Source organism: Falco punctatus, assembly GCF_963210335.1.
Source record: "Falco punctatus genome assembly, chromosome: 1".
In the NCBI taxonomy this organism is placed as follows: domain Eukaryota; kingdom Metazoa; phylum Chordata; class Aves; order Falconiformes; family Falconidae; genus Falco; species Falco punctatus.
In genome coordinates, this window is record NC_137580.1 from 109,710,453 (window position 1) to 109,732,909 (window position 22,457).

A 22,457-nucleotide genomic window follows, 5' to 3' on the forward strand; every position below is an offset into this window, starting at 1 on the left:
ACACTTTATTTCTTGGTTATCTGTTTTCTCAAGTAGCAATGCCTTTTTGAGCTGTAGCTCAGTCAGAACTTTGTTCTGTTTGGGTCAAAGTGGTAAGTTGAAAAAAAAATGTTTTTTGTTTTTGTCTTTTTTTTTTTTCTCCCCTATTTTGTCTTGTTCTCTGGGATGAACTTTGCATCAGTGCTATTCCAAGTATAGGTCCTTCTCTTCAGAAGCCATTTCAAGAATATTTGGAAGCTCAGAGGATAAAACTTCACCACAAACCTGACAGTGGCGTGCCACAGGTAAGAACCTCTCTGCCTCTCTCCCCAATTAATTTTTCCCCTTCTCTGGCTGCCTGTTGACCTGTCAGGTTTACCGATGTAACTCTTGGTTCTGTTTTTCAAAGATTTGTAGTGGCCCAGGGAATAGATAAAAGTTTCATTTTAAAAGCAACTTGGGAATTAAAAATAACACTGTAATTATATGAAATTGGGACTTAAACCTCTTCAAGAGTAGAGAAAACAATAAAGCAAGACTAGTCACATGTCTTGCCGCTGTAATATCAGCTGCCTATTTGGAAAGATAAGTTTTAAGCAGGAAAAAGTTGCATTTATGTGTGAGATGGTAACAGACTGTGCAGCACCAGCACTTCAGAAGCCAGTAAGATCTGTGGCTTAATGGCAAGTAAGAGAAACAGAACCCCCAAGCCTGGGGTGTTCTAAAGGAAAAGAAAAATACGGTGTTTAGAGCTGGTACAAAGGGGCAGAAGTGTTCTTTCACACAAAAGAAGTCTTAAAAACCAAAAACAATATTTCAGAAAACATTCCCTCAGCTTTCAGTGGGGACAGAGCAACTTTGACATTAAATTCCTTAGGATTCTAAACATAAACTAAAGATAAAATCCATTAATCGAACTTGCATTTCACATGTAATACTTGTAGCTCTTGCAAATACTTCTTGGACCATTTCTTACCACAAAAGAGACTAAATTAGGGAGGATCGGGCTGGAATAACTAAATATGCAGATTCCTTTTATGCACATTGAAGTAATTTTGGTGCAGTGCATTGCTGCCCTCCTTTGACAAAAAAAAATGCAAGTTAAGAGTAGCCGTGGAAAGCGCTCGAAGTGGGACTGCCGAGGTCATCGCTTTAACTTCTAGTGACACCAGAAGAATCGGATGCTAATTGGAAGATAACACAGTATATGCCGTTTAGGAAAAAAACATTGTTAACCAATGACCTTATTGTTTTCTTTGCAATGAACATGACAGGGAATGACAGGCAGGGGTTTGCCAATTCCAAACTCTACGAATTGTTAGCAAAGACGAAACAATACTCGGAATAATAAATTACTGCATTAGCACACTAGTAACGATCAAGGATTCAGCATCTGCCCTGCGGTGTGTTTGGCAAGCCCTCCTGCATTGTCTTTCAAGGGACTAAAGTCAGCTTCACAGAGGGACCTGCAGGAATCCTGTCGGCTTGCACTTGGTTCCTGTTTTTAATTTGATAAATTACATATTAAAAAAAAATGGTTAGGTTTTTCCCTTTCACCCAGAAAATGGAGAATTCTCCATTGTGCCGTCCACTAATTTTCATTTTCCTCGTTCTGTTTTGTCTCTTCAGGGGGAAAACTGGCTATCCTGGATGTTTGAAAAATTGGTGATTGTCATGGTTTGTTATTTTATCTTATCTATCATCAACTCCATGGCCCAAAGCTATGCCAAACGACTGCAACAGAAGATGTACTCTGAAGAAAAAACCAAATGAGCTTGGAAAAAGCCCCTTGCAATGGGTTTTAGCAGACATGAAAAATGACACATCTTTCATATGTTTAAAAATCAGCATTATTCAAAGTGGGGGAAAACTTTTTAACATCGATTTTCAACTATAACAAATCTTTATTTAATTTCAAAGTAATTCGGATAGTAGAGCAAACGTTGCATTGACAAACTTATAAATGTTAAGGTAAGGTATAAATGCTTTACAAGTCTGAGTTGTGTTATACAAGATGGACAATGTGATGTTAAATGGTGTTTAACACAAATGTTGTCCATCCAAATTACTTCTAAACTGGCTGGTTTAATACTCTCCATTTCCTGATTTAACTTCAGACTGACCTAGGGGTAACTTTTTATTTTGAAGGGTGGCTGTTTTGCTTTTTCCATAACTTTCCAAGACCATCAAAATGTATATAAATGAATACAGATTGGATACAAACTGTTGCATGTCCCTCATGGTAAGGCTATTCCATCTGAATTCTCCAGTGTCCCATTGCATTGCACGTGCTCTCGGTTGGAGAAGCCACCCTCTTAAACTTCATGATGTTAGCAGAGATGATTGATGTCAGAATGCTGAAGTTGACGTTTTTTATTCTGTATATTTAGAATGAAGTTAAGATAAAACTTTATAAAGTCATCTTTGATCATTCCAGAATTTGTGTCAGTCTTTTTAAGCTGTTTCTTTTCCTCTCCACTTTTGTATGCTCAGTTTCTTTTGTTTCTTTATTAAGCCTTAATCCCATGAATCGCATGCTTTACTCATCCTTCCTGCACAAATGGTGCTGAAGCCCTTTGTTCTTTTCTTTTTCTTTTTTTTCTTAAGAACTTCTTACTTAGCAGAAGGAAGTGCAAAGGATATTGCTTGCTTGAAGGATGGCGCGCTGGTTAAAATAGGCAAGTTATTAAATAGCTAGCAGTGCTCGTTACTATCAGTTCCTCTCAGGTGTTTGCACTGAGCACAGCACCGTGGGCAATGAAGAGGAGAGGTTATAATAAATATTCCAATTACAATAAAGATTCCAGCTGAAACCAGATTTGATGTTAAACCCAGCAATGATGCAGAGAACTTTAGAGAACCTTAACCTTAGGCTTTTCAAGTCAGGTATTTTAAAAACAGTGTTATGAATCGATGTGTTCCAGTTCTACTGTACATAAACATGACTGATATTACACTGGATCTTTTCCCTCTTCAGTAAGTAGGTATCCAGTCCACTGCTACTGTATATGTGTGACTACTGTAATAATTTTAGAACTATTGTTTATTTTTATGCTAGGGATAAGTCACAAGAATTAATTTAACTTTCAGTTAGTGTCATCAAAAGGTGGTATATGTGCACAAAGTAGGTTAGATCATGCTCTTGCTGAGGTGAAGATTTATCCCTGCGTCAGGTTAGGGCAAGGTGTGAGAATATATATTTTGTTCAATCCTGCCTGAATGTCCTCTTGTGTTGCCAACCGTCGTGACATCTCCATGGCTGTACCATCCTGTCGGATAGCTTATCAGACTGATGTTGACTGTTGGATCTCATGGCAACAACAGTCGGTAGGCTGTCTGACATTTTGGTATCTTTCATCTGACCGTTTGCTCATCCATCTCCAACTGTTTTCATTGAACATCAACAGCATATAAATGTTTTTCAGTTTAGATGGAAATGAGTTCAGAAGTCATGCAGTGCAGCTGTCTACATAAGAAACATCTTTTAAAGTTTCATCTCAGTCGTGTGTGAGGTTTGTAACGTTTCTCTTGTACGCTTCATATATAACTTCAAACAATGTTACCGAATGAATGGGGAGGCTTTTTTAGTATGGACTTCTCTCAGCAGTGCTGCTGAAATAGTGATAAGTCTGAGTGCTGGGAGGTAGTATGAGATTGTTAAAAGCACAAAGGCCATTCATTTGCCCCTGTTGGTTTTTAAAAGATGAACAGTATTTCTTAACTCTTGGGCCTAGCAGCTTTTTTACTCTTTGGCCTAAATGTGGTCTTTGAAAATAACTTAGCAAAGAACTTGTTCTAATACAATACACGTTCAAAAAGATCACAGCAGCGTTTGCTGCTTTGCTTTTTTCAGCCTACTGAAACTTTAGTTCTGCACCTTGTCAGAGATCGCATCAGCAGTTCATAGCTGCTTCGTTTTTCTTCAGGATACTTGGATTAGTGAAAGAGCTGTTTGCCACTTTCCCCGGTTCTAGTGGCAGTGGTTTTTCCTCAGATCTGCCATTCACCTGAGGGACACTGGTATTTACTTCATACAGTTCTGGTGGTGTCTTAAAACCTTTTGTGAGAGTCAGTGACATTTATGTCCTGTTGAAGTCCCCGTATGCTGTGAGATTGAAATGAGGAGACTGTAACAAGAATGAATAAGAAAAAAACCTTCTTCCTAGAGCTTGAGCCAATAAACTACACGTTGCTGAATGCTTTAGCAGGTTCCTTACAGTGATGCCTCCTTGCCTGCTGAAAAACCACGAGACAAATTGAAAGCTTTCTCCCAGTTCTATTTCAATATATGTAGACATACATACAGTGTGAAATATATCTCTATTGTTCTGCAACTCATGTTTGTATGTGTCCATTCCAATAAGCTGTGCTTTATTTTGAAGCTTTCTAACACTATTTAAAGAAGGGACTGGTCATTCTGCTTGCTTCTACCTGTTCAGCCGCTGGGAGATAGTAAGACTTGGCAAAAGGTAAAAAATAATAGAAATGAAAGTTATGCAAACTTGATGAGATTTGCAAATGGATAGTTTTATGTTTGCTTAAATAAACAAAAAAATAACTGTTTCCCGGTGTTTATTTCAGCTGGATTGTTTCAGTTTCTGTTTCAATTTCTGTATATGGAGCTTGGTGGTTACGCTTTAGTCCCAGGCATTTTGCAGTGAGTGTGAATCTGGAAGATGCACATTTTGTGCTGTTGCATTTTCTAGCTTCAAAGAAAGACCCAGAGCCTTTAGCACTTCTTCTGCCTTAATCCAGAGTTTCCTTTTGTTGTTCATATTTTCAGTTACACATTGGAAGCTGTCAGTCATCTATAAAGTGTGTTAGAGAAAAATCCAAAGCAAGCTCTGTTGCAAAAGAAACAGTCTTAGCATAGATCACTATTTTTAGCTGATTCTTCTTGTAGTTTAGACACCGAATAAAGTATCTTGGTTTTTTCTTGGAATTACTGAAGATCACAGGGAAGTAACGGCCCTTGTAACAACAAGTAATGTTTGGTTAAAGATCAAATATGACTTGGAGGTGATAGAGATTTTTGGTTTGTCTTATCAACTGTGGAACATGGCTAAAGCTCCACTTCCCCAGGTGCAGCGTAAATAGGAAGCAAAACAGAAACTTGGCTGTATTTCCAGCCCAAAAATTCAGAGAAGCCCATCAGGGCTGAGGTCAGGTAGGGTTGCAGCTAATCCTCTTAATTCACTACTTGTTGCCTGGCCTGTGACATGTGCCTTGGAAGGCCATCTGAGATGTAAGCGCACTGGTGTGCCCCTCTCCGTGGCAGGTGTGATGTTCCCCATCAGGGCAGGAATTGTGTTGATGTAAGCAAAGCTAAAAAGGTCGCAGTGCTCTGTGCCAGGCTGAGCTGTGAGGCTGGCACTGGCCCTGTCGGGTTGAATCATCCTGTTCCACACTTGCCTCGGCTCCATCCAAACCATCGGAACCACCTGCTGCCCCTCTCTGGAGCTTCTTGCCTCCACCCCATGTCACACCGTGTTTCTTAAAGCAGCTCCCTCTGAAATCACCCAGCTGCCTGTTCATACTGAAGGACACTTGTCATTAATATCCGAAGGTGCCTTAATGCTGTTCCAGAAAGTCCTTCCCTGCTGTGCTTTTGGGTTTCATTATTGAATTTGTTAGAACCAGCCTCCTGCTCGCTGCAGGCAGTGCTAATTGCAAGCACAAATTCTGTGGATGTTTCCCTGATTATCAAGCACAAATATAAATATTAGTGAAAAAAAAATTGATTGCAGGTGTAAAAATAAGTGGTGATTGGGTGCGTTCCTTGCCAGGTACAAGTAATTCAGTTTTTCTTTGAAGCACATGGTTAAAAAATACTTTGTAATCAGTAGTTAAAAGGTTGAATGTAGTTATAAGTAAGTTAATTGAAATTGCTCTTCTGAGATTTAAAATTCTAGGGGGTTTCTGTAAATTTCTGGGTTTGGGGTGGTTTGGGGGTTTTTTGCAGGGGTTCAGGGGGTGGGGTGTTTTTTTTGGAGTAGAAGAAGAAAAAGCAGTAAGGACTTGGTCCAGCCTTCTCCAGGTTGCAGCACTAAGTACAGTGTGAAAGTGGGCGAGCAAGAGCCAGGGAGGGCTGCCTGCTGGGCTGTCACCCCTGGCTGAGAGCAGGCTGATCCCCGGGAGGGTTTAATTGCTGAAGCTGTGGATTGCCATCGCCTCTTCAGGAAACAGGGAGTGAAGCAATCGTCCTCCCTGTGAAACACCCAGCTAACGGCGTTCAGAACTAGATCGAGGGTAAATATTTGCATATGCTCTTGCAAACTCATTTTTAAAAGGATTATACTGAAAAACTCCTGGAGCTTGCTGTGACTTCCCTAATCCAAGTGTCTAATTGATGCCATGAAATACTGGCATTTCTTTCTTTATCTGTTTCACTTGCTTATTGATGCACCCACTGGCTTTCATAAAAGGCAGCAGAGCGATGCTGGGGCAGTGGCGTGAGTGGGAGCGGCTGGGACAACCTGGGTCACTTGTCAGAAGAGTGAAAGGAACGCAACTGCAGGAACTGTCATCAAATGTCCAAAAGCCCTCTGGCTCTCAGGTACAGGCAGGTGGGAAGAGCCCGGCAATCTGTGACAGGCTTTTTGGCATGTGTCAGGAATTCAGCAAAATGGTGTTTTGCTCATAGAAGTTGACTGTTGCTCTGTGCTGAAGTTACAGTGCAGAGAGGCTGTTGAGCTCTGAAGTTACTCAGCCCATTCACTGCTGAGCTCAGTTGTGGTAAAGCAAACGTGCACATACAAACCTGTTAAATGGACCAGGCTTTGTTTTAGTTTGCCTTTAGCACTGGCCTTTATTGTGCTAGAGGATTTTTTAAATTATTTTTATTATTCACTTACAGAATGATTCAAAGAGCATTGACTACATTAGCATTAAATCAAAGGTCAACTTTCTTTAAACCTCATTTGATGAGCTGTTCAGATATGGGTAAGCGTGCTGCATCCTCCCTGTTTCAAGGGAGTTGCTGCCAGCTTAATTGTTCTTCTGGTTCCCCGAGAAGCTTAAATGAGTTGCCCAGGCAGCTGGTAATAAGGAAACTAGCTGCTATTTCCGGATGAAAGGCAAGAGATAGGACTTGTCAGCTCGGTGCATTGTTCCCTGCCCTGATAACTGCCCTGCAAGCCGCACCCTTCCCCCATGGCCTCAGAAACTGCTTTTTGGTCCTAGTAAAAAGGACAAGTTGGTGGTTTTGGTGACTGCTGTGCTGTTGCTGCTTGAGGGATCCTGCGAGGGAAGGGCTGGCTGTGCGGTACACGTGACTTAAGGAACAATCCACGGGGTTTGGGGGTTGGTTGGCTTTTGTTTGGGTTTTTTTAATACTAATGTGACAGAGCAGGCCACACAGGTCTGATTCTGCCTCCTCATGAGAGGTGGTTCAAACTTTCTGTTTCCTTGTGGCCTTGGTAGTGTTGTCCTTTAGCTGCTTATCTCAAAGATATCTCCGTATGAACTACACTGAAGTGTTCATCAGCCTGGCTTTACACAAGGTTGTGACCACAGTTCTGACCGAGGACATGGATCTGTAGGTAGCCGCCTGTCCCCTTACTTGGGTCCCAGCTGATCCGTATGACATTTCTAAGGATTAAAGGCTTCTCCCTGGAAGGTGGCGTGGCTTTGGGGAAGTTGTCAGCCAGAGCTCTAACCTGCTTGAGCACAAGCACCTCCAGTGCCCAGGGGTGCCTGAGGAGGTTAAACTCTGCCTCCAGCCATTTGATGAAGTTAAGAAATTCTTTAAGACACTGGCTGTATTTCCCAGAGCGTGTTCTATCTGCACACAATGACCTTGCGGTACCTCTGTTTTCCTTCCATATTGTCAGGAAAGAAACTGGCAGTTCTTTTGCAGAAGCTGCTTCTAACTAAACCACGTCAATACTTTGTTCAAGGCTTACATGTACGTGTAGAAACCATGTGAGTTCTAATAGACAGTGTCTTCCCTGAGACTGCATGTTCTGAGGCTCTTCCCATCTGTTGAAAAGGCTTGAAAAAGGTTTGTGTGCTCCGCATTTCCTTTGTCTCTGAATGAAACTGGGCCTGCATGAAGAGAAAACAGACATTTAGATTTACAGCACTGTACCAATCTAGCCACAGTCACAGAATCCCTCTGGTCTGTTCAGAAACGAGTCTTCTCTTGGTGCCTCTTGTTGCTGCAGCTGTTCTCCAGAGCTGCAATGTTCAGGCTATTTTCATAACAGATTTCATTTCTCAGATTCCTTGATTTTTATGTCTCACCTCTGTTCAGCTGACCTCTTGTGACATACAGTCACATGCTTCCACGTGTATTGCGCAAGACTCTAGGTGGGGAGCAGCAAGGAAGAGAGAAACTTGTAAGATGCCTGAAGCCAGTAGTTAAGTTCAAAATAATGGAAATAAAATTGCTAAGCAATATTTCTACTAGATTTGCATTAATGCAATTGGTGGTTTTAATTCTGTTGCCTCCTTTAACTTCTACATAAACCTGTTTTAAACATTTCTGCATGTGCACAACCACCATGTGGGAAATCCCACTGCAGCATTCATCTGTGCACGAACTAAAATTGTTACAGTGGCCTAGGAGGAGCCCCGTGTTTTTAGGTGAAGCGTGGGAATCTCCTGGGCTACCCTTTGGCAATAGATTTCCCAGGCGACTGAGAGGGGATCCTTCCAATTAGGTGAACAGGGGCAGTGTTTTAGGTGTTGTTTGGCAGAGCTGATCCTGGGAATCCTAGCTTAAAAATGTCGCTGGTGCCCCTCCTCGCAGTGCAGTCCTTGCAGCCCTGGCTGTCCGCGGTGCTTAGCCATTTTTGGACAAGTTCAGGCCCGTTGACTGGAGTTTCTGTTCAGCTTGAACTGGACCCCGCATGTACTGCGGCAAGTTCAGGTTTCCTTTACGTTGTCATTGAAGAATAAGCTCCCCTTTTGCAGCACACACTAGGTTTGCATCTATTTTTTATATAAAAATACCGCACTGTGAAAATACTGGCTTTGTGGAGAAGCCTGTCTAAATCATAGATGAAAATAATGTGGAAACCTGAGTTCATGTCTGGTAGGGAGGGAACGGAAGCTTTCTCCTTGGGAGAAGAGTATTTAATGGGATTTTTGTTCATCAGGTGCCAAATTTATGTTTTCAGCGATCAGTTGCATTAGGTTTCTTCACCAAAATTCACTCTAGGAAGGAGAAAGTGCTAGTTTACAATGTCAGATAACTACATAAATACAACTGCTGACGAGATGACTTGATCAGGTAATAATACAGGCTGAAGTTGCCCAAAGTGGGGCGGGGAGGAAACCTCCCAGTGTTTTCTTTGCAAGTGGCAGAAACGTCGTACACCAGCCAGCAGCGAGCAGTCTTACATGGAAATATGTGTTCTTGACCTCGGCATTGTTCTGCGCCATCTGGAGAGCAGTAGCTCTGAACTCTTGCCCAGCTCTCACCATACTTATTGAGGATATTATAACAAACAGCTACGGCCGCCCTTGCCAGCCAAGTACAGAGTCAGTATTTTATTACACCTTCAGCGTTTGGGATAAGGCTGCTTTCCATTTGGCTCCTTCAGTGGTGTTCTGCTTACATGCTCCTGTAAATGATTATTACATATTGGAGACTGCTGGGCAAAAGTTCAAATTAAATCATGCCATCTGACCACAATTACACCACTCTCAGGCAACTGAAGTGTGTTTTTGTGAGCCTTTAAATAAACATTACATTGAACATGTAACCAAATATGTGCAATAATCATTTTTGCAGAACACACCCATTTAAATGCAAATGCACCATATGAGATGGTATTTATTTCTCATCACGTGTAACTAGTGAAACAAAAGCTTATAGCTTACTGAAGCTCCAGCAGTGTTTATTCTGTCTTTTTTGGTATTAACCAGAGGCTTACTATAACTAGTTTCTGTGCTTACTGCTCTTACTTTTAAAATAGGAATCCTGGCTTAGAGGGTGTCCTCATTTTACTTATTTTTCTTATAGTGTAACATTCCATATTTTTTAAATTTTCCTTTTAAGACTAACAGACTAGGTTTCTGCGACCTGATTCACACCAAGAAGTACAGGAGCCTGTGCCTTTTGTTTAATACCACCAGACTCTCTTAGAAGTCACTGTTTAGAATCCTTCAGGTTTGTGTGAACCATGGGGCTACGGTTTAGACTCCTGCCACGACCTCTATCACGGAACACACGTATTACCTCTAAAAATTCCCTTTAAGTTTTCTAATGAGCGGAAGCAGCTTTTCTGATCTTTTCTCCCGGGCTGCCTTCACCTTTGCCAGCGTGCTCTCTGTGGCTGGCAGAACCACCACCCTCTGCAGCTGTTTGCGCTTCTGGGAAAGGGTTAAGCAGGTTCTGCTGATTCACGGAGGTGGGTGACTCATTACCCCACCCGGGCAGAGGGGAAGTGGCTGTCTAGAGGGAGAGGATTCATACAATGTGAAATCAGAAGGGACCATTGTGAACTTGGAGTTTGACTGAAAGAGCCGGAAAGGCTCTGTAGTTAAAATTCAGGATTATCAGCTCTACATCCAGGCGAGTTCAAGCTGAGTGTCCAGGCTGTGCTTCTGGAGCGTGGGCAGAGGTGGGGTGGGAAGCGAGGCAGGAGGCTTGAGGAGGAAGCCCACACTGGAATTTGCTGCCTCGGTAAAGCCTTGTCTGAGCTGCCTTGAAAGCAGGGGAGGAAAGGCAGCCGCTCCAGTCCTTCTGGAAGTGTTTTGTACCATATCAGAGCCGTAAATCACATTCCCGATGACTCTTGCGCAGTTTTTAGAGTAGTGTCCAGCAAAATCCAGATTTCCTTAAAGTACACTTCGACATCTGAGAGTATTTCCTTTTGGATGTTTGGTCCCTCATTTCGTAACATTTATCTATGCTAAATTTATTAACAAATGCAGAGGGAAGTGCATTATTCATTCGATATCCTTTTGTACCTTAATGTTTCCTGGTAGTGTATCAGCTGGTAATTTGAATGTAACTTCCTTCTTTCTTATTGAGAAAATCCTGGTTGTTGTGGAAACCAGATTTTTTTGTCCTTACACCAGCTGTTTCAGTCTGGTAAGTCTGTGCAGGTAATCCTCTTGAAAACCCCTTACACATTTACATTAAGATTCTGTCCTTTCTGTACTGGTCGTCAGTCTGACCTTATAAGCACCGGTATATACTTAAGTCCAAATAAATTGTCTCTGTAACTACATTAGTGCCCTGTCGCTTGTCCAACAGTTACTATCTTTAAAGTATTTTTAACAGGTTGGTTTGATCCCATTTTTTTTATTTTTGTTTCTGGCCAAATACAAGTTACCTATTCATTTAGTGTCTGCTATAGTTAGTCCTTGAATCAACTTCCAAGTGAGCTGCACCTGTCCATTACAAAAAACAATAGTGAGATTTGAGGCATTGTTCCTTCGTTTATGGACATCCTGTGGGTAGTTTGCCTAAAACCAGCTGGGTCAAGGCCACTCACTGGCCTTGTTCCTGCCTCAGTGAGCCACTGGTTTGTGCTGACCTTTGATCTACCTCATTCATTTTAATTTCTAATGAAATAAAGGCCTTCTTCCAGGCTCTTGACTATTTACATAATTGGTTTTATCAATAAAATAGAAAATGACTACTCCACCTTCTAATATAACTGTAGGGGATGAATATTTGATAACAGCTGTTCACTTCCTGTCACTTTGACCCTCTTCACATCCTGGGGAAAAAAAAACAAACCGCAGAGGAATCCAGCCATAGATCAAAAAATGAAGGCTTGGTTTGGGAAAGGGTGTGAGAATTTTAGAACTGAGGTCAGCAGTGAAAAACACTAACAGGAAGAAGCCTAGAGATGCCTGAAATAATTCCTGTCAATCTCTTCTCCAAAGCAATATAAGGGATTATAACAGCTAATGCAACAGGTACACTTTTATATTCACCTCTTTAAGCCATAAATAATAAATGTACTTGTATAAAGAATGAATAAACGGGTCTATGTCATTCATAGGTGCAGTAAGTGCCTGCTGTATTTGCTTCATGCTCAGATCTGTAAATAGATAGTGATAACGTAAGGTTATTTCTGCAATAAAGTTACCTACTGATAGAGCAGTGTAATAACCCATTGCTCGCTTCCTTGTTTCTGAGAGGACCTAGCTGTAGCTGTCCTTAGCTTTTTAAAAATCTATTACGTGTCCTGTGGAACACCAAGAAAGAGTATGCATTCCTGGGACTTGGTTATTTTTTCAGATATGGAGTTACCTATTCTCATTTCTGATAGTGGTAGAAGTTCTCAGTCTGTTATCTGTTTAGAACACTAGGGAAAATAATTTCTATGTTGCTAAACATCCTGTGACTTTTGAAAGAGGGAGAACCTACCATACTGTCTCCCTTCCTGACCCTTTGTTCCTTTCAAACTTGAATTGCCTGTGCTGTTTATCTTAACTTCTTGTGCAATCTTTCCCCCAGTTTCTTCTGTGAAAATACCCAAGTTAAAGACAATGGTTGAAACTGACAAAAACACACCACCAGAAAAGCCCTTGTGATCAGAACAGGCCCGAGCTCTGAGCTGCCAGAAAGTGATTTAGTGGGGGGGGGGAAAAATTAAATATCACAAATTATATTCTGTAACCACAGTTATATGTAGTTTTGAACTTCCAAACAACTCCCATTTTACTGAGCGGTATAGGGCTGGAAGCATGGCTGTATAGCTGAACTATGTTTGTTGTGCCTTCCTCTTTTGAGAGAGAGTTCCTAAAACAGGAATTGGCAGAGTTGAGTGAAAACAAAGCAAACCAGACCGAGTTGTTGGATTATGTACTGTGGTCTGCAAGAATATTGTCAAAATGTTTTGCCATAAATGCCAAGTGTCTTTTTTGTAAGTTATTGGGTAAATATACCCAATCTGCTTTCCCCTCATCTTCCCTTTTGTGTTCTCCCCACTCACCCAGTGAACAATTCTCATTCCCCTGTATATTGAATGATTTAGCTGTTGAAGCACCAATATAGCTCTTAATTTACACAGGTGATTTTTCTGCATGAACTAGGACTAGACTCAACTCTAATGTGTGCTGAAGGTTGCCCTACTACTAACAGGCAGTTGAAATTTTTATTTTTTTGGCAGGAGAAGGCATGACATTAACATTGCTTGTGAAATTTATCAGAATCCATTGAGACCTGCATTGACACAACCATGCTGGTGACTGGCCATTACTAAGGGTGTATTTGAGCCATTACGAACTCGGCCTCAGTACTTATTTTCTTCAGATTCAACTGTACAGTCACTTGAATCCTGTCAGGAAGTCTGTTTGCTATTCCAGGTGGCGTGTGCCAGAGCTGCTTTGAGAACAGGGGCTCCAGGGGGGATTTTAGTATTTCTGTACCTGGCCTGAACAAAAGTGAAATGGTAAATTAAACTAGGCAAGGAAATAAGGGTAGCACAGAGTGTCTGCTGTGCTCTAACTGAAGCCTAGCAGAATTACAACATCACTTTTGCATCCACCACTGATTAATTAATTATTTAAGATCTAAATCAGTATTTCTGACAGGGCAAGATTTCTATGTGGGCATTGCTAGTCATAATGCAAACGTCTTTGACGTATTATAGTGTCATACTATGTACATGCTCATCTTTGTAGTTAAAAGTTCCAAAATAAAAGGCCTTTATTTCATTAAAAACAGCACTAAAACCTAAAGGGAAACTGTAAGATTTGCCCATTTGTCAAAGGAAAAGTCCTTGAGACTTATTGTTTTAACTTTTTTTTTTTTTTTTAACATACCTATTTAATAGTGAGTGAGATTATTTCTATGGGAGAACAGTGTGGAATAAGGGGAAGAACAGCAAGAATTCCAGAAGCTCTCCCTACCATTAAGTGAAGAGCTAACAGAGGCAGCAGAAAGCTTGGTGTTCCAACATAATCCTTAATTCTGCTGTACTCTTTTATTTTATAAGCAGTATCCAGTCTGTGCCCCCACAAGCTACTGCAGTCCCCCCTTCCTGTCTAGCTGGTGCAGCTGAGTGTTCGCCGACTGCAGCTTCGCAGGGGCACCACCTTGTGGGGCTGGTAAAATTGTGCAAGAAAAGAGCCCATTTTTTAACCTGACTTTTACAATTATACAATCTACTGTGTTTATTATATTACAGGCTCTTACAACTGAAATCTACCAGCAATTCTCCTCCCAAATATGTTTAAATTAATTAAAAACCCTAGCTGCTTCTAACTTGTAGGAACAAGAGCAAGAGTTGAAGTTTTGCTTAAACCTACAGTTCCCCTATAACAAATAGCCAAGACCTCTGATGTGCTATAGGGAATATTTTTTTTTCAAGTGGTGGGTAACACCACTTGAAAACATAGCACAGAGAAGTGGCCAGCAAAGCATATAACTCATTATGATCCCTAACATAATTTGAGGGTGACAGGAAAATTAAGAACCCTTCATACCTTTTTTTAAAAGTTGCTTCTAAACTTCCACGATCTTGTCAAAGTTGAGGTCCTTAAAATAAAATGTAAGTCTTACTTGGCTTTACAGGAACAGGTGGCACACTATTGTACCTTGAATGATACCCAAATGGAATTTGGATTAAGAATTCTGATACTGGGCATTTTTATCAATATTGAAACATTTGTAGGGCAAAGTGTTACAATGAAAAATTCCAACTGGAGGATTAAGAATGCCTTAGTACTGTAGTCAAGCACAGATTTAATTTTTATCACACATTAGTTTGTGATAGTTTAGATGCTGGGAGTTTAGCCTGGAGAAAAATCCTTCTGTATAGACATTGTTTATGAAAAGTATCCAAGGGCCAAAAATGATGTTTGAAGACGTAGCTACAGTACATAGCAAATGTGTTAAAAAAAAAAAGCTATTTATTATAGGAAATATGAATAATATCTGTCCATATTAATACATTCAGTTCAGATTCAGTTCTTACTATTCTACCACATGCACACACTGCTTACAAGACTGAAAAATAGCTACAGTCCAGTGATTTATATACTTCAGGAAGCTGATCGAAGGTTTTCCAGTGCTGGGTTCTTTCAGGAAAGCTCTATTTCAGACCACTTAAAAAAAAAAAAAAAATCAAAGGATGGTGTAACTGGAAATAACTTGTTCCAGAGCTGTGAAGCTGTCCAGGAAATCTTCCTCTTCAATTCCGTATTTAGTATACTGGTGAATATAGGCTCTGTGTGTTGAAGTCACAGTTGGAAAACGGGTAAGACATTAGAAATCAGTGAAGACTATGACACATGAAATCAGATTGTATAGTTACTGTAAAAACTTCAAACAATGATTGATTTCCACCCAATAACCATGCTGGTTAGTTTTTACTGTGCTCTTTTGAACTCATTTTGTAATTCATGTTATTGGTAAGTCATGACTTGTTTCTAATAGGTTTTATAACTTTGTGTATTGCTTAAGGAAACAACATTGCAGCTAACAAAACTGGGCTGAGAAATGGAAAGAGAAGTGATTATTAAATGAGAAAAGTAATTTCTAGATTTGAGATGCAAAGCCTAAACCTGTGTGTGCAAGATAGCTTGCTTCTCATCACTGGTGGTTTTGTAACAGGTGGTAAAACTAGGAGCACAGTTAGTGGCAGCAGTTTTCCTCTTTTGGCTTTTAATTGCAGAATTCCTATGTTTGAAACTCTTGTTTAGCAGACATCTGCTGTGACATGGAATAACCTTGGCTTCATGATGATCACAGTAAAGAGGTAATTCTTTTCTAGATTTCTTAGTTCTATTGAAAAATCAAACTAATAGCATAGGAGCCTTAGTAAACATGCAAATCCCCTATATGCTTCTGAATTGAGCAGGATCCTTTTTCCTGAACTGTGTCTGTACACCATTTAGAAATTATACGATCAGTAAAAGAGTTTCTATATGTTATTTTTAGAATGGTCACACTGGAATGCACTAGATTTGGGGAGCTGAGAAACCAAATTGACAGCACTAGAATGTGTGGTCTCACTTAGCCACAGAACGTAAGCACTGTTCTGCGTTCCTCCCCCTGCCATCACGTTTCAAGCACAAAAATGTTTCCCCTAAAGTGTGGGAACAGTCTCCATGCTAATTCACGATTACTTTACTTTCCTGAAAGAGTAAGCTGTATTCACAATGATTTTGCTACCACTGAAGAAGATACTGGCAGTTATTAGTGAAGTATTGGCATAATTATTTTCACTTACTTGGAAGCAAACATATTCCAAGCTTTTCCTACAACATTGTCAAGAGGTTTCAGCAGGAACTGGCTATTGCTGACCAAAGAAGCAGACTTTTCATACTTGTTAAATGCTCTTGGTGTTTTCCATGCATGAAAAGCATCCTGAGGGGTTAGCCATGATGTATATAACGAGGGATCCCAGAAACTTCCTGTAGCGGAATACAGCCCTTTTAACAAATGTAAAGCTACAAGGTCCTACATCTTGGCATCAGTAGTCCTGTGTGACCTAACCAATGCTTGGCAGATCAGTTCAGGCCTTCAAAAAAATCTGCAGTGGTCAGCCTGTTGAAAATATAACTGTTTTAAACACTCATTAGATTAACTAGAAGCTTACTCTTGTATCAGTACTTCATCTGCACGCTATGCTCATCATTCCAGAAGCAGCTACATATATTTTCAGACAATACATCCAAGAATCCTCTCATATATGTGGATTTCAGTGTCTTCCTCCTTCCCTGAAGTGCTTCAGGGAACACAGAAGCTGGTTGTACATAGAGCAGCCCTAAGCAATTAGACAATTTGGCCTCGGACTTTAAAATGTTTCTAGAGGGAATACTGACCTTAGTAGTCAAATATATGGCCTTGGATTTTTTCACTTTCCTCAGATATGGTTGTAAAGAAAACAGTGAGATGTGAATCAAGAATCACCGAGGTACTGTGTTTTTCCATCTTACCTAAGTCTACGCTGTGCACATCTTTTCCTCGCAGGATAACCAGGTTGGCAATGGAAGTATTGAAATGCAGCGGCTTGTTTGTGGAACAGCCGGAGGCGATGGAGGAGCCTAGACGTGGTGGTCGTACTTGCCAATCAATACCTGTGAGATTTTTGGCAAAAAAGATACAGAAGCAAATTAACATTTCATGAAATATGGATTCAGACTAGCTGAAGAGTTAGTGACCAACATTGTGCCCCAAGCTGAGATCGTATTAGTTTGTAGCTTATGCATGATAATTAAGCAGCAATTACACAATTCTCAGAGAAAAACAGTGCTAATCCAGCAGTATTTGCCTGGTGGTCACTAGCCTTGTGAGAGAAAATGGATGCTTGTTTCTATACTTAGTGATCTGCCTGCCCATTCTTTGCATAACTGGAAACTACACTGAATTCCCCGTGTAAATGATATGGAAGAGCTAAACATGCTTTTTATTAGTAGAAGGTGTAAAAAGAAAAAGCATAGCAGAATGAACTATCCAAGGAATGTTCCAAATGAATCATGTAAATTAAGCGCAGGGCCAAGAACTGTTGATTTGTTTTGCGTATTTTCAATAGTTATAATTAACTGAGATGTCTGGGAGCAAAGACAGGAGCAAGCCAGGAGCTGCTGTGGCAGCTGAGTGAATAGTGAAAGGAGCAGCTGGCTATGTAGGGGCAAATTCCTGCTGTCTGAGGGCTGCAACTCGCTTCTGAACTGACTAAAACTAGTCAGTGAGCTCCACAAAACAATAAGCTTTATTTCAACTGTAAAAATAAATGCTTAGAGAGTCATGGATACTGAAGATGCATGAATGCTTTTTACCTTCCTCCATTTTAGCATTCGCAATGAGCATCTGCCTTAAATGTTTGATGAGTCCGGGCCAAGTGAATGTGCTATAAGCGAGGGAGTTTTCAGGCATCTGAGGTATGTTACGAAGACCCAACATCTTGAATTCAGGATGTGGAACTAACGTCTCCATTAAGTCTCCTGAAAGAAGAAATTAACAGCTGCTCATGTTTGACAAAAATATTGCTTGGGCTAGCTAAAATAGGAGAAGAGAGTGAGGAATTTTACAAAGACCTAGCAAGTAAAGGTAAGAAAAAGTGGGATATATGAAGTTTTAATTTGACAAATACATGGACACACATCTGACTAAGTAATGCAAACTTGCTGCGTACTACCAAGTTCAATACAAGCACATTAGTAGCTCTTACTTTGTAATTTAGACTTGTCTTGCTTTATAGTCTGGCTCAAAATCTCAAAGACCCTATGCACCACTAAAAAGATCAACAGACAAATATGAAAGTTTAATTTCACAAGCAAAACTCTTGGCAATATGGGTAACTTCCTCTACTCCCTTAAAGATACAAAGGTCAGCTTGCTGCTACTAAGTTGTACACTAGCCTGTCTTCTGCCTGGGCAAAACACAACACTGATTTCATTTCAGTTCATACAAACTTCTAACCTAATGTGAAATGTAAAACTTGGTCCAAAATTGCTGTCCTGCACAAATTTCCTCTGAAATGTGTCTGTAATCTTTTGAAAAAGGAGAAACAGGGTTCTTTCAGTAAAGAATGAAACCAGAAGCTGGGGGATCTATTTTTGACTCTGCTACAAAACTGGGATTGAAGTTATGATTTAGTCTTTTGCTTCACTTTTCCTATCTTAAAACTTGGGATGTATCCGAAAACTTGAGGAAGAAGACTGAAGAACTTATATTCACAGCCTGAAATGATTACAGAAAGATGTGTGAGAATGCATTAGGCAGCTATATTATAGATACCTAATGGGTTTCTGCTATAAAGCAAGCCACCTTCTCCTGCGTAAGTGGGCTGGAAAACACTCCCCAGCTGATGGGCAATGACTTGATTTACATCCCTGAAGGAGATCTGTTTAATATTCATCAGCTGAGCACAGATCTTGTGGATGACATCATTTTCATGAACAAGAAGGGCATCTGATGACTGGTACAGATGTGACAAAGTCAAAACAGAGTTGTAGTTTTGAACAATGACCTGGAGACAAACACACAAAAAACCACACACAAATGAGAGCCAACCAACTTAATCTCTTTCTAGTTTATAATCCTCTGGCTAGACATTTCCTCAGTTATGATTTAGGAATTGGTTCATTTTATTTGCCAAAGTGCAGAATGAGGTCAGGAGCTAGCAGATCTTTTTCATGGAAAAAGAGCAAGACCTGTGAAAACCATGTTATCCATCTCACTTCATACAAACATGCTAGAATAAAATCTGTCTGGGAACCGATTATAATGCTGAGATGCTATCATAACAGAAGATTTTCTCATGAAGAAAAGCTCCTCATGAAATTGCATTATACTTTAGCACTTTGACTATAAAGCATTTTTTTCTTTGTGAAATGACATGTACCAAATATTAGGCAAACCATTCACTAGCTGTGTTACTTTCTGTCACATTTAACTTTTTAAAAGTAAAATGTACCTCTGTTCTTGTTTATTTCAGTTGCAGATATTTTAGGTTTAAAAGTAAATAGTGATTATAAATTTGTAGAATATCTCTGGGAAGTATGACATTCACCTCACCAGTGCCGTAGGGCCAGATAACATGGTTTAGTATAAATGAGGTTGGAAAAGCGTCTCTTAAGCACTGGGTCACAAATGCTCCCAAGCCCGATCCTGTACCACCGGCCATGCTCATTATTGTGAAAAATCCACTGAGTCGATCACATTTCTCTGCTTCTTTTTGTACCAGGTTCATTATTGCTTCTTTGTGTCTAGGCCCATGAACAGAGTAACTGTTGAACAAACAAAAGAGCAAGATGTGGCAGGTTATATCAAAATAAAGGCAGAAATGGTGAAGCTATTCATAAAGCATACTTTTATTTTTATTATTTACATCACCTTGCATCGTGTCATCCATTCTATCTGCAGTAAACAATTCTCAGAGGTGACATCTATTTTGCAAGCCACCTGCTTATAAACTGTCCTTATTGTTTCCTATTCTTAAACCAAATATATTCACTCGATTGTAATGTTACATTTTCACTGTAAATACCAATTCCACCTTGCAAAAAGCAGTTTAGAAATTTCACTGCTATATATATTACTACTTTAACTTAAAAATAAATCAAGCTAATGTAATGTACTCTGTACCTTGCACAGCTGCAACAGTACCACTCCTAGAGCGTCTAGACAGCTCATTAGCCTCTACAGTTCCCTTAGTGAAGCTTGAAAACAATTGCCCGTACCCATTTGCCCAGTTGTTCCCAGACCCTTGCTTCTGACAGAAGTGTGAGTGACCATCGTATTTCCAGCAGCCAGACCTGGCAGCCATTGATAAGGTTTGGCCAATTACTTTAGGTTCCATGTCAACAAGCACAGCCCGGGCAACAGGTACTGGATAGGAAGGAAAACAAGAGAATAATGTTTGATAATGCCAATGTTAGAACTTGCTTACGTAAGATGGGTGGACTTGCACCACGGCCCAAACTGTATTCCTTCCACGCGCGTCAGCCAGGCGATTAATGGGACAGTAAAGGCAAGTACAGAAAGGAGGACTTGGCAATGCCCTGGATTTCTGGTTGTTTCAGAGACCAATTCAAATACCGTAAGTCTTTCAGGAAAGCAACCACTTAATGCGTTTGGTAACACCAAATTCAGATACTCTGGGTCCTACGCTGTGTTATGATTTATCTATAGTAGAAAATGCAGATGTTTGGAAGGAAAGATTATGTGTGTGTATATATATATATATATATATATATATATATGTTGTTTCCAGCTGTGTTACTGGCAGACTCACTCTGTGGTCTCAGACACTTTTTCTGTACTGATTTTGCTTCTGGGGTTGTTAGCAATGTCATGAAGGAAGATAGTTACGACAATTTTTCAAGACCAAAGGTAAAACTCATTCTTCAACTGAAGGTAAAAGACTTGTATTATTTCTGTACTCTTATCTGTACCAGGCTGGAAACCAAGACTCTCTGTGGGAAACACTTAGATGCTGTACCTTCAGATTCCTCCTCAAAGAAAAAACGCTCTTTGCAAGTATCATGGTAGGATTCATTCTCCTTCTTTGAACACAACCCATGCGCACCACGGGCGTCACTGCAGATAGTGTTAAACACCTCCCGACCAATCTGATTACCACACTGACCAAGCTGGACTGTGACTATTGACATTCTTCTTCACTTTGTATTTAAGCCTAAAAAAGAAAAGTATGCCTTTAGTAACTGTGGAAAAGATAGGGGGGGGGGGGAGAAATTCTGACAAATAGATCAGTTTTGCAACTTTTTGAGAACTTCTAGTGAGAAGGAAAAGGCTACCCTAGAGCCACTGGCTGTTTCTGGGGAAAAGCAGACTGTCAGCACCTTCTCCTGCATATCAGAAGAATGCAGATGGCAGTTTATAGGAAATCAATCCGTTTACCGTTGCTATACATCTGGAGGGAGCTAAAACCAACCACACAGCAAGCCATGTCTTTTGTTTCTTTCTTTTGCTTAGTAAGGCAGGATAGAAACAAATAATTGTAACTCAAACAAAGTTACAGGATTAGGCTGTAAAGGCATAATAAGAACGTGCCATATGCCTTTGGAAATATGAAGCCTGTTCAAAAATCGACCTGATTTCCAGTGCTGTATTGCTGCGGGCCTGATGGCAAAATCTGCTGAGGTGACAAAAGGGTTCCCTAGAGTATCACCCTTGCTGCCAGCACAGAGCGCTTGACGCAGTACTGGTATGTTTTTTGACCTTTTTTTTTTTTCCCTCCACTCAACATTTTGCAGTAGCTCCTGTTTCTCACTTGTTTCCTTTTACAGCAACAACGTCAATTCTTTTTAAACGCACTTCATTATTCTGGGCTGCTATTTGCTCATTATCTGCCGAGCTGCGCTGCAGCCCTTCTGTAGCAGCAGCATTCCTGGGCAAGCGTCAGTGCCCGTCACCAGACCCTGCTGCATTCCGCAGCTATTTTTGATTCCTGTGCCCGATTTCAGCGCTGCTGCCAGCCCGCCCCTCGCAGCCTGCGGCCGGCCGGGGCGTGTGTTACTGCCAGAGCCAGCTACGCCTCACCGCAGAAAATAAATAAATTATGTCAATGGTTTTCAGATAAGGCTCGTGTACGACCCCCCCGCGCCTGCCATGTCGCCCGCCCCTCCGGTGCCGCATCCGCAGCCCCAGCCCGCACTGGGACACCCCCGAGCCCCGCCGGGGCCTGGCCAGGGCCGCCCGCCCCCTCAGGCCGCCATGTTCCCGCCCCCTAAGCCGCCATGTTCCCGCCCCTCAGGCCGCCATGTTCCCGCCCCCCGGCCCTCACGTCGCTCGGCCACCTCGCCCTCTCCCCAGCCTTTCTCCCCGCTCGCCCCCCCCGGGTGCCCGCGCCCCGCTGGCCGCCGGCCCCTCCTCAGGGCTGACCTCCGTACCCCGCGCTGAGGCGCCCGCGGCGCATGCGCAGCCGCCCGGCCCCGCTATCCCCTGCTGTACCCGGACGCGCCTTCGAACGGCCCGCTCCGCGCATGCGCAGCGGGGCGCCGGGCAGGCCGGGTCCAAGGGTCAGGCCTACGAGCTTCACCGAGGGCTCTGCGCATGTGCCCGACCGGAGGCCTCGCTGCGCGCTCCGCGCATG

General features: G+C 41.4%; 2 protein-coding genes across 12 annotated transcripts in view; one reads left to right on the plus strand and one right to left on the minus strand.

The window, feature by feature from the left end:
• The window catches only part of VMP1 (vacuole membrane protein 1), a 70,817-nt gene extending 66,275 nt beyond the window's left edge, over positions 1–4,542 (plus strand). For all 6 annotated transcript variants that reach the window (XM_080384034.1, XM_080384036.1, XM_080384035.1 and 3 more), the window contains 2 exons: positions 182–284; positions 1,609–4,542. In XM_080384034.1, coding sequence (XP_080240160.1) covers positions 182–284; positions 1,609–1,752 — 247 coding nt within the window. In that variant the 3' untranslated portion in view covers positions 1,753–4,542. The remainder of the gene's footprint in view (positions 1–181; positions 285–1,608) is intronic.
• On the minus strand, positions 4,057–22,450 carry TUBD1 (tubulin delta 1). Of its 6 annotated transcripts, none has more exons than XM_080383907.1 (9): positions 22,316–22,450; positions 20,844–21,038; positions 20,083–20,230; positions 19,413–19,629; positions 18,638–18,869; positions 17,677–17,841; positions 16,834–16,974; positions 16,125–16,308; positions 14,789–15,119 (listed from the first exon to the last, which is right to left on the minus strand). In XM_080383907.1, exons 2-9 carry the CDS (start codon positions 21,013–21,015, stop codon positions 15,017–15,019), a joined length of 1,362 nt encoding a protein of 453 aa, XP_080240033.1. In that variant the 5' UTR covers positions 21,016–21,038; positions 22,316–22,450; the 3' UTR covers positions 14,789–15,016. The 6 variants fall into 6 exon arrangements, with proteins under 6 accessions (XP_080240035.1, XP_080240033.1, XP_080240031.1 ...); XM_080383905.1 differs by having other exon boundaries at positions 22,247–22,378; XM_080383909.1 differs by lacking the exons at positions 14,789–15,119; positions 16,125–16,308 and adding an exon at positions 4,057–8,025 and having other exon boundaries at positions 22,247–22,379.
• Positions 22,451–22,457: the final 7 nt, after the last annotated feature.

Coding starts and splice junctions, on each gene's coding strand:
- TUBD1 (XM_080383907.1), bottom strand. CDS start 21,015: ATGTCAATAGTCACAGTCCAGCTTGGTCAGTGTGGTAATCAGATTGGT. Junction 18,870..19,412: donor GGCCCTACGGCACTGGTGAG/GTGAATGTCATA, acceptor GTTTGTCTCCAG/GTCATTGTTCAAAACTACAA. Junction 15,120..16,124: donor TGGAATATGTTTGCTTCCAA/GTAAGTGAAAAT, acceptor TTCAACACACAG/AGCCTATATTCACCAGTATA.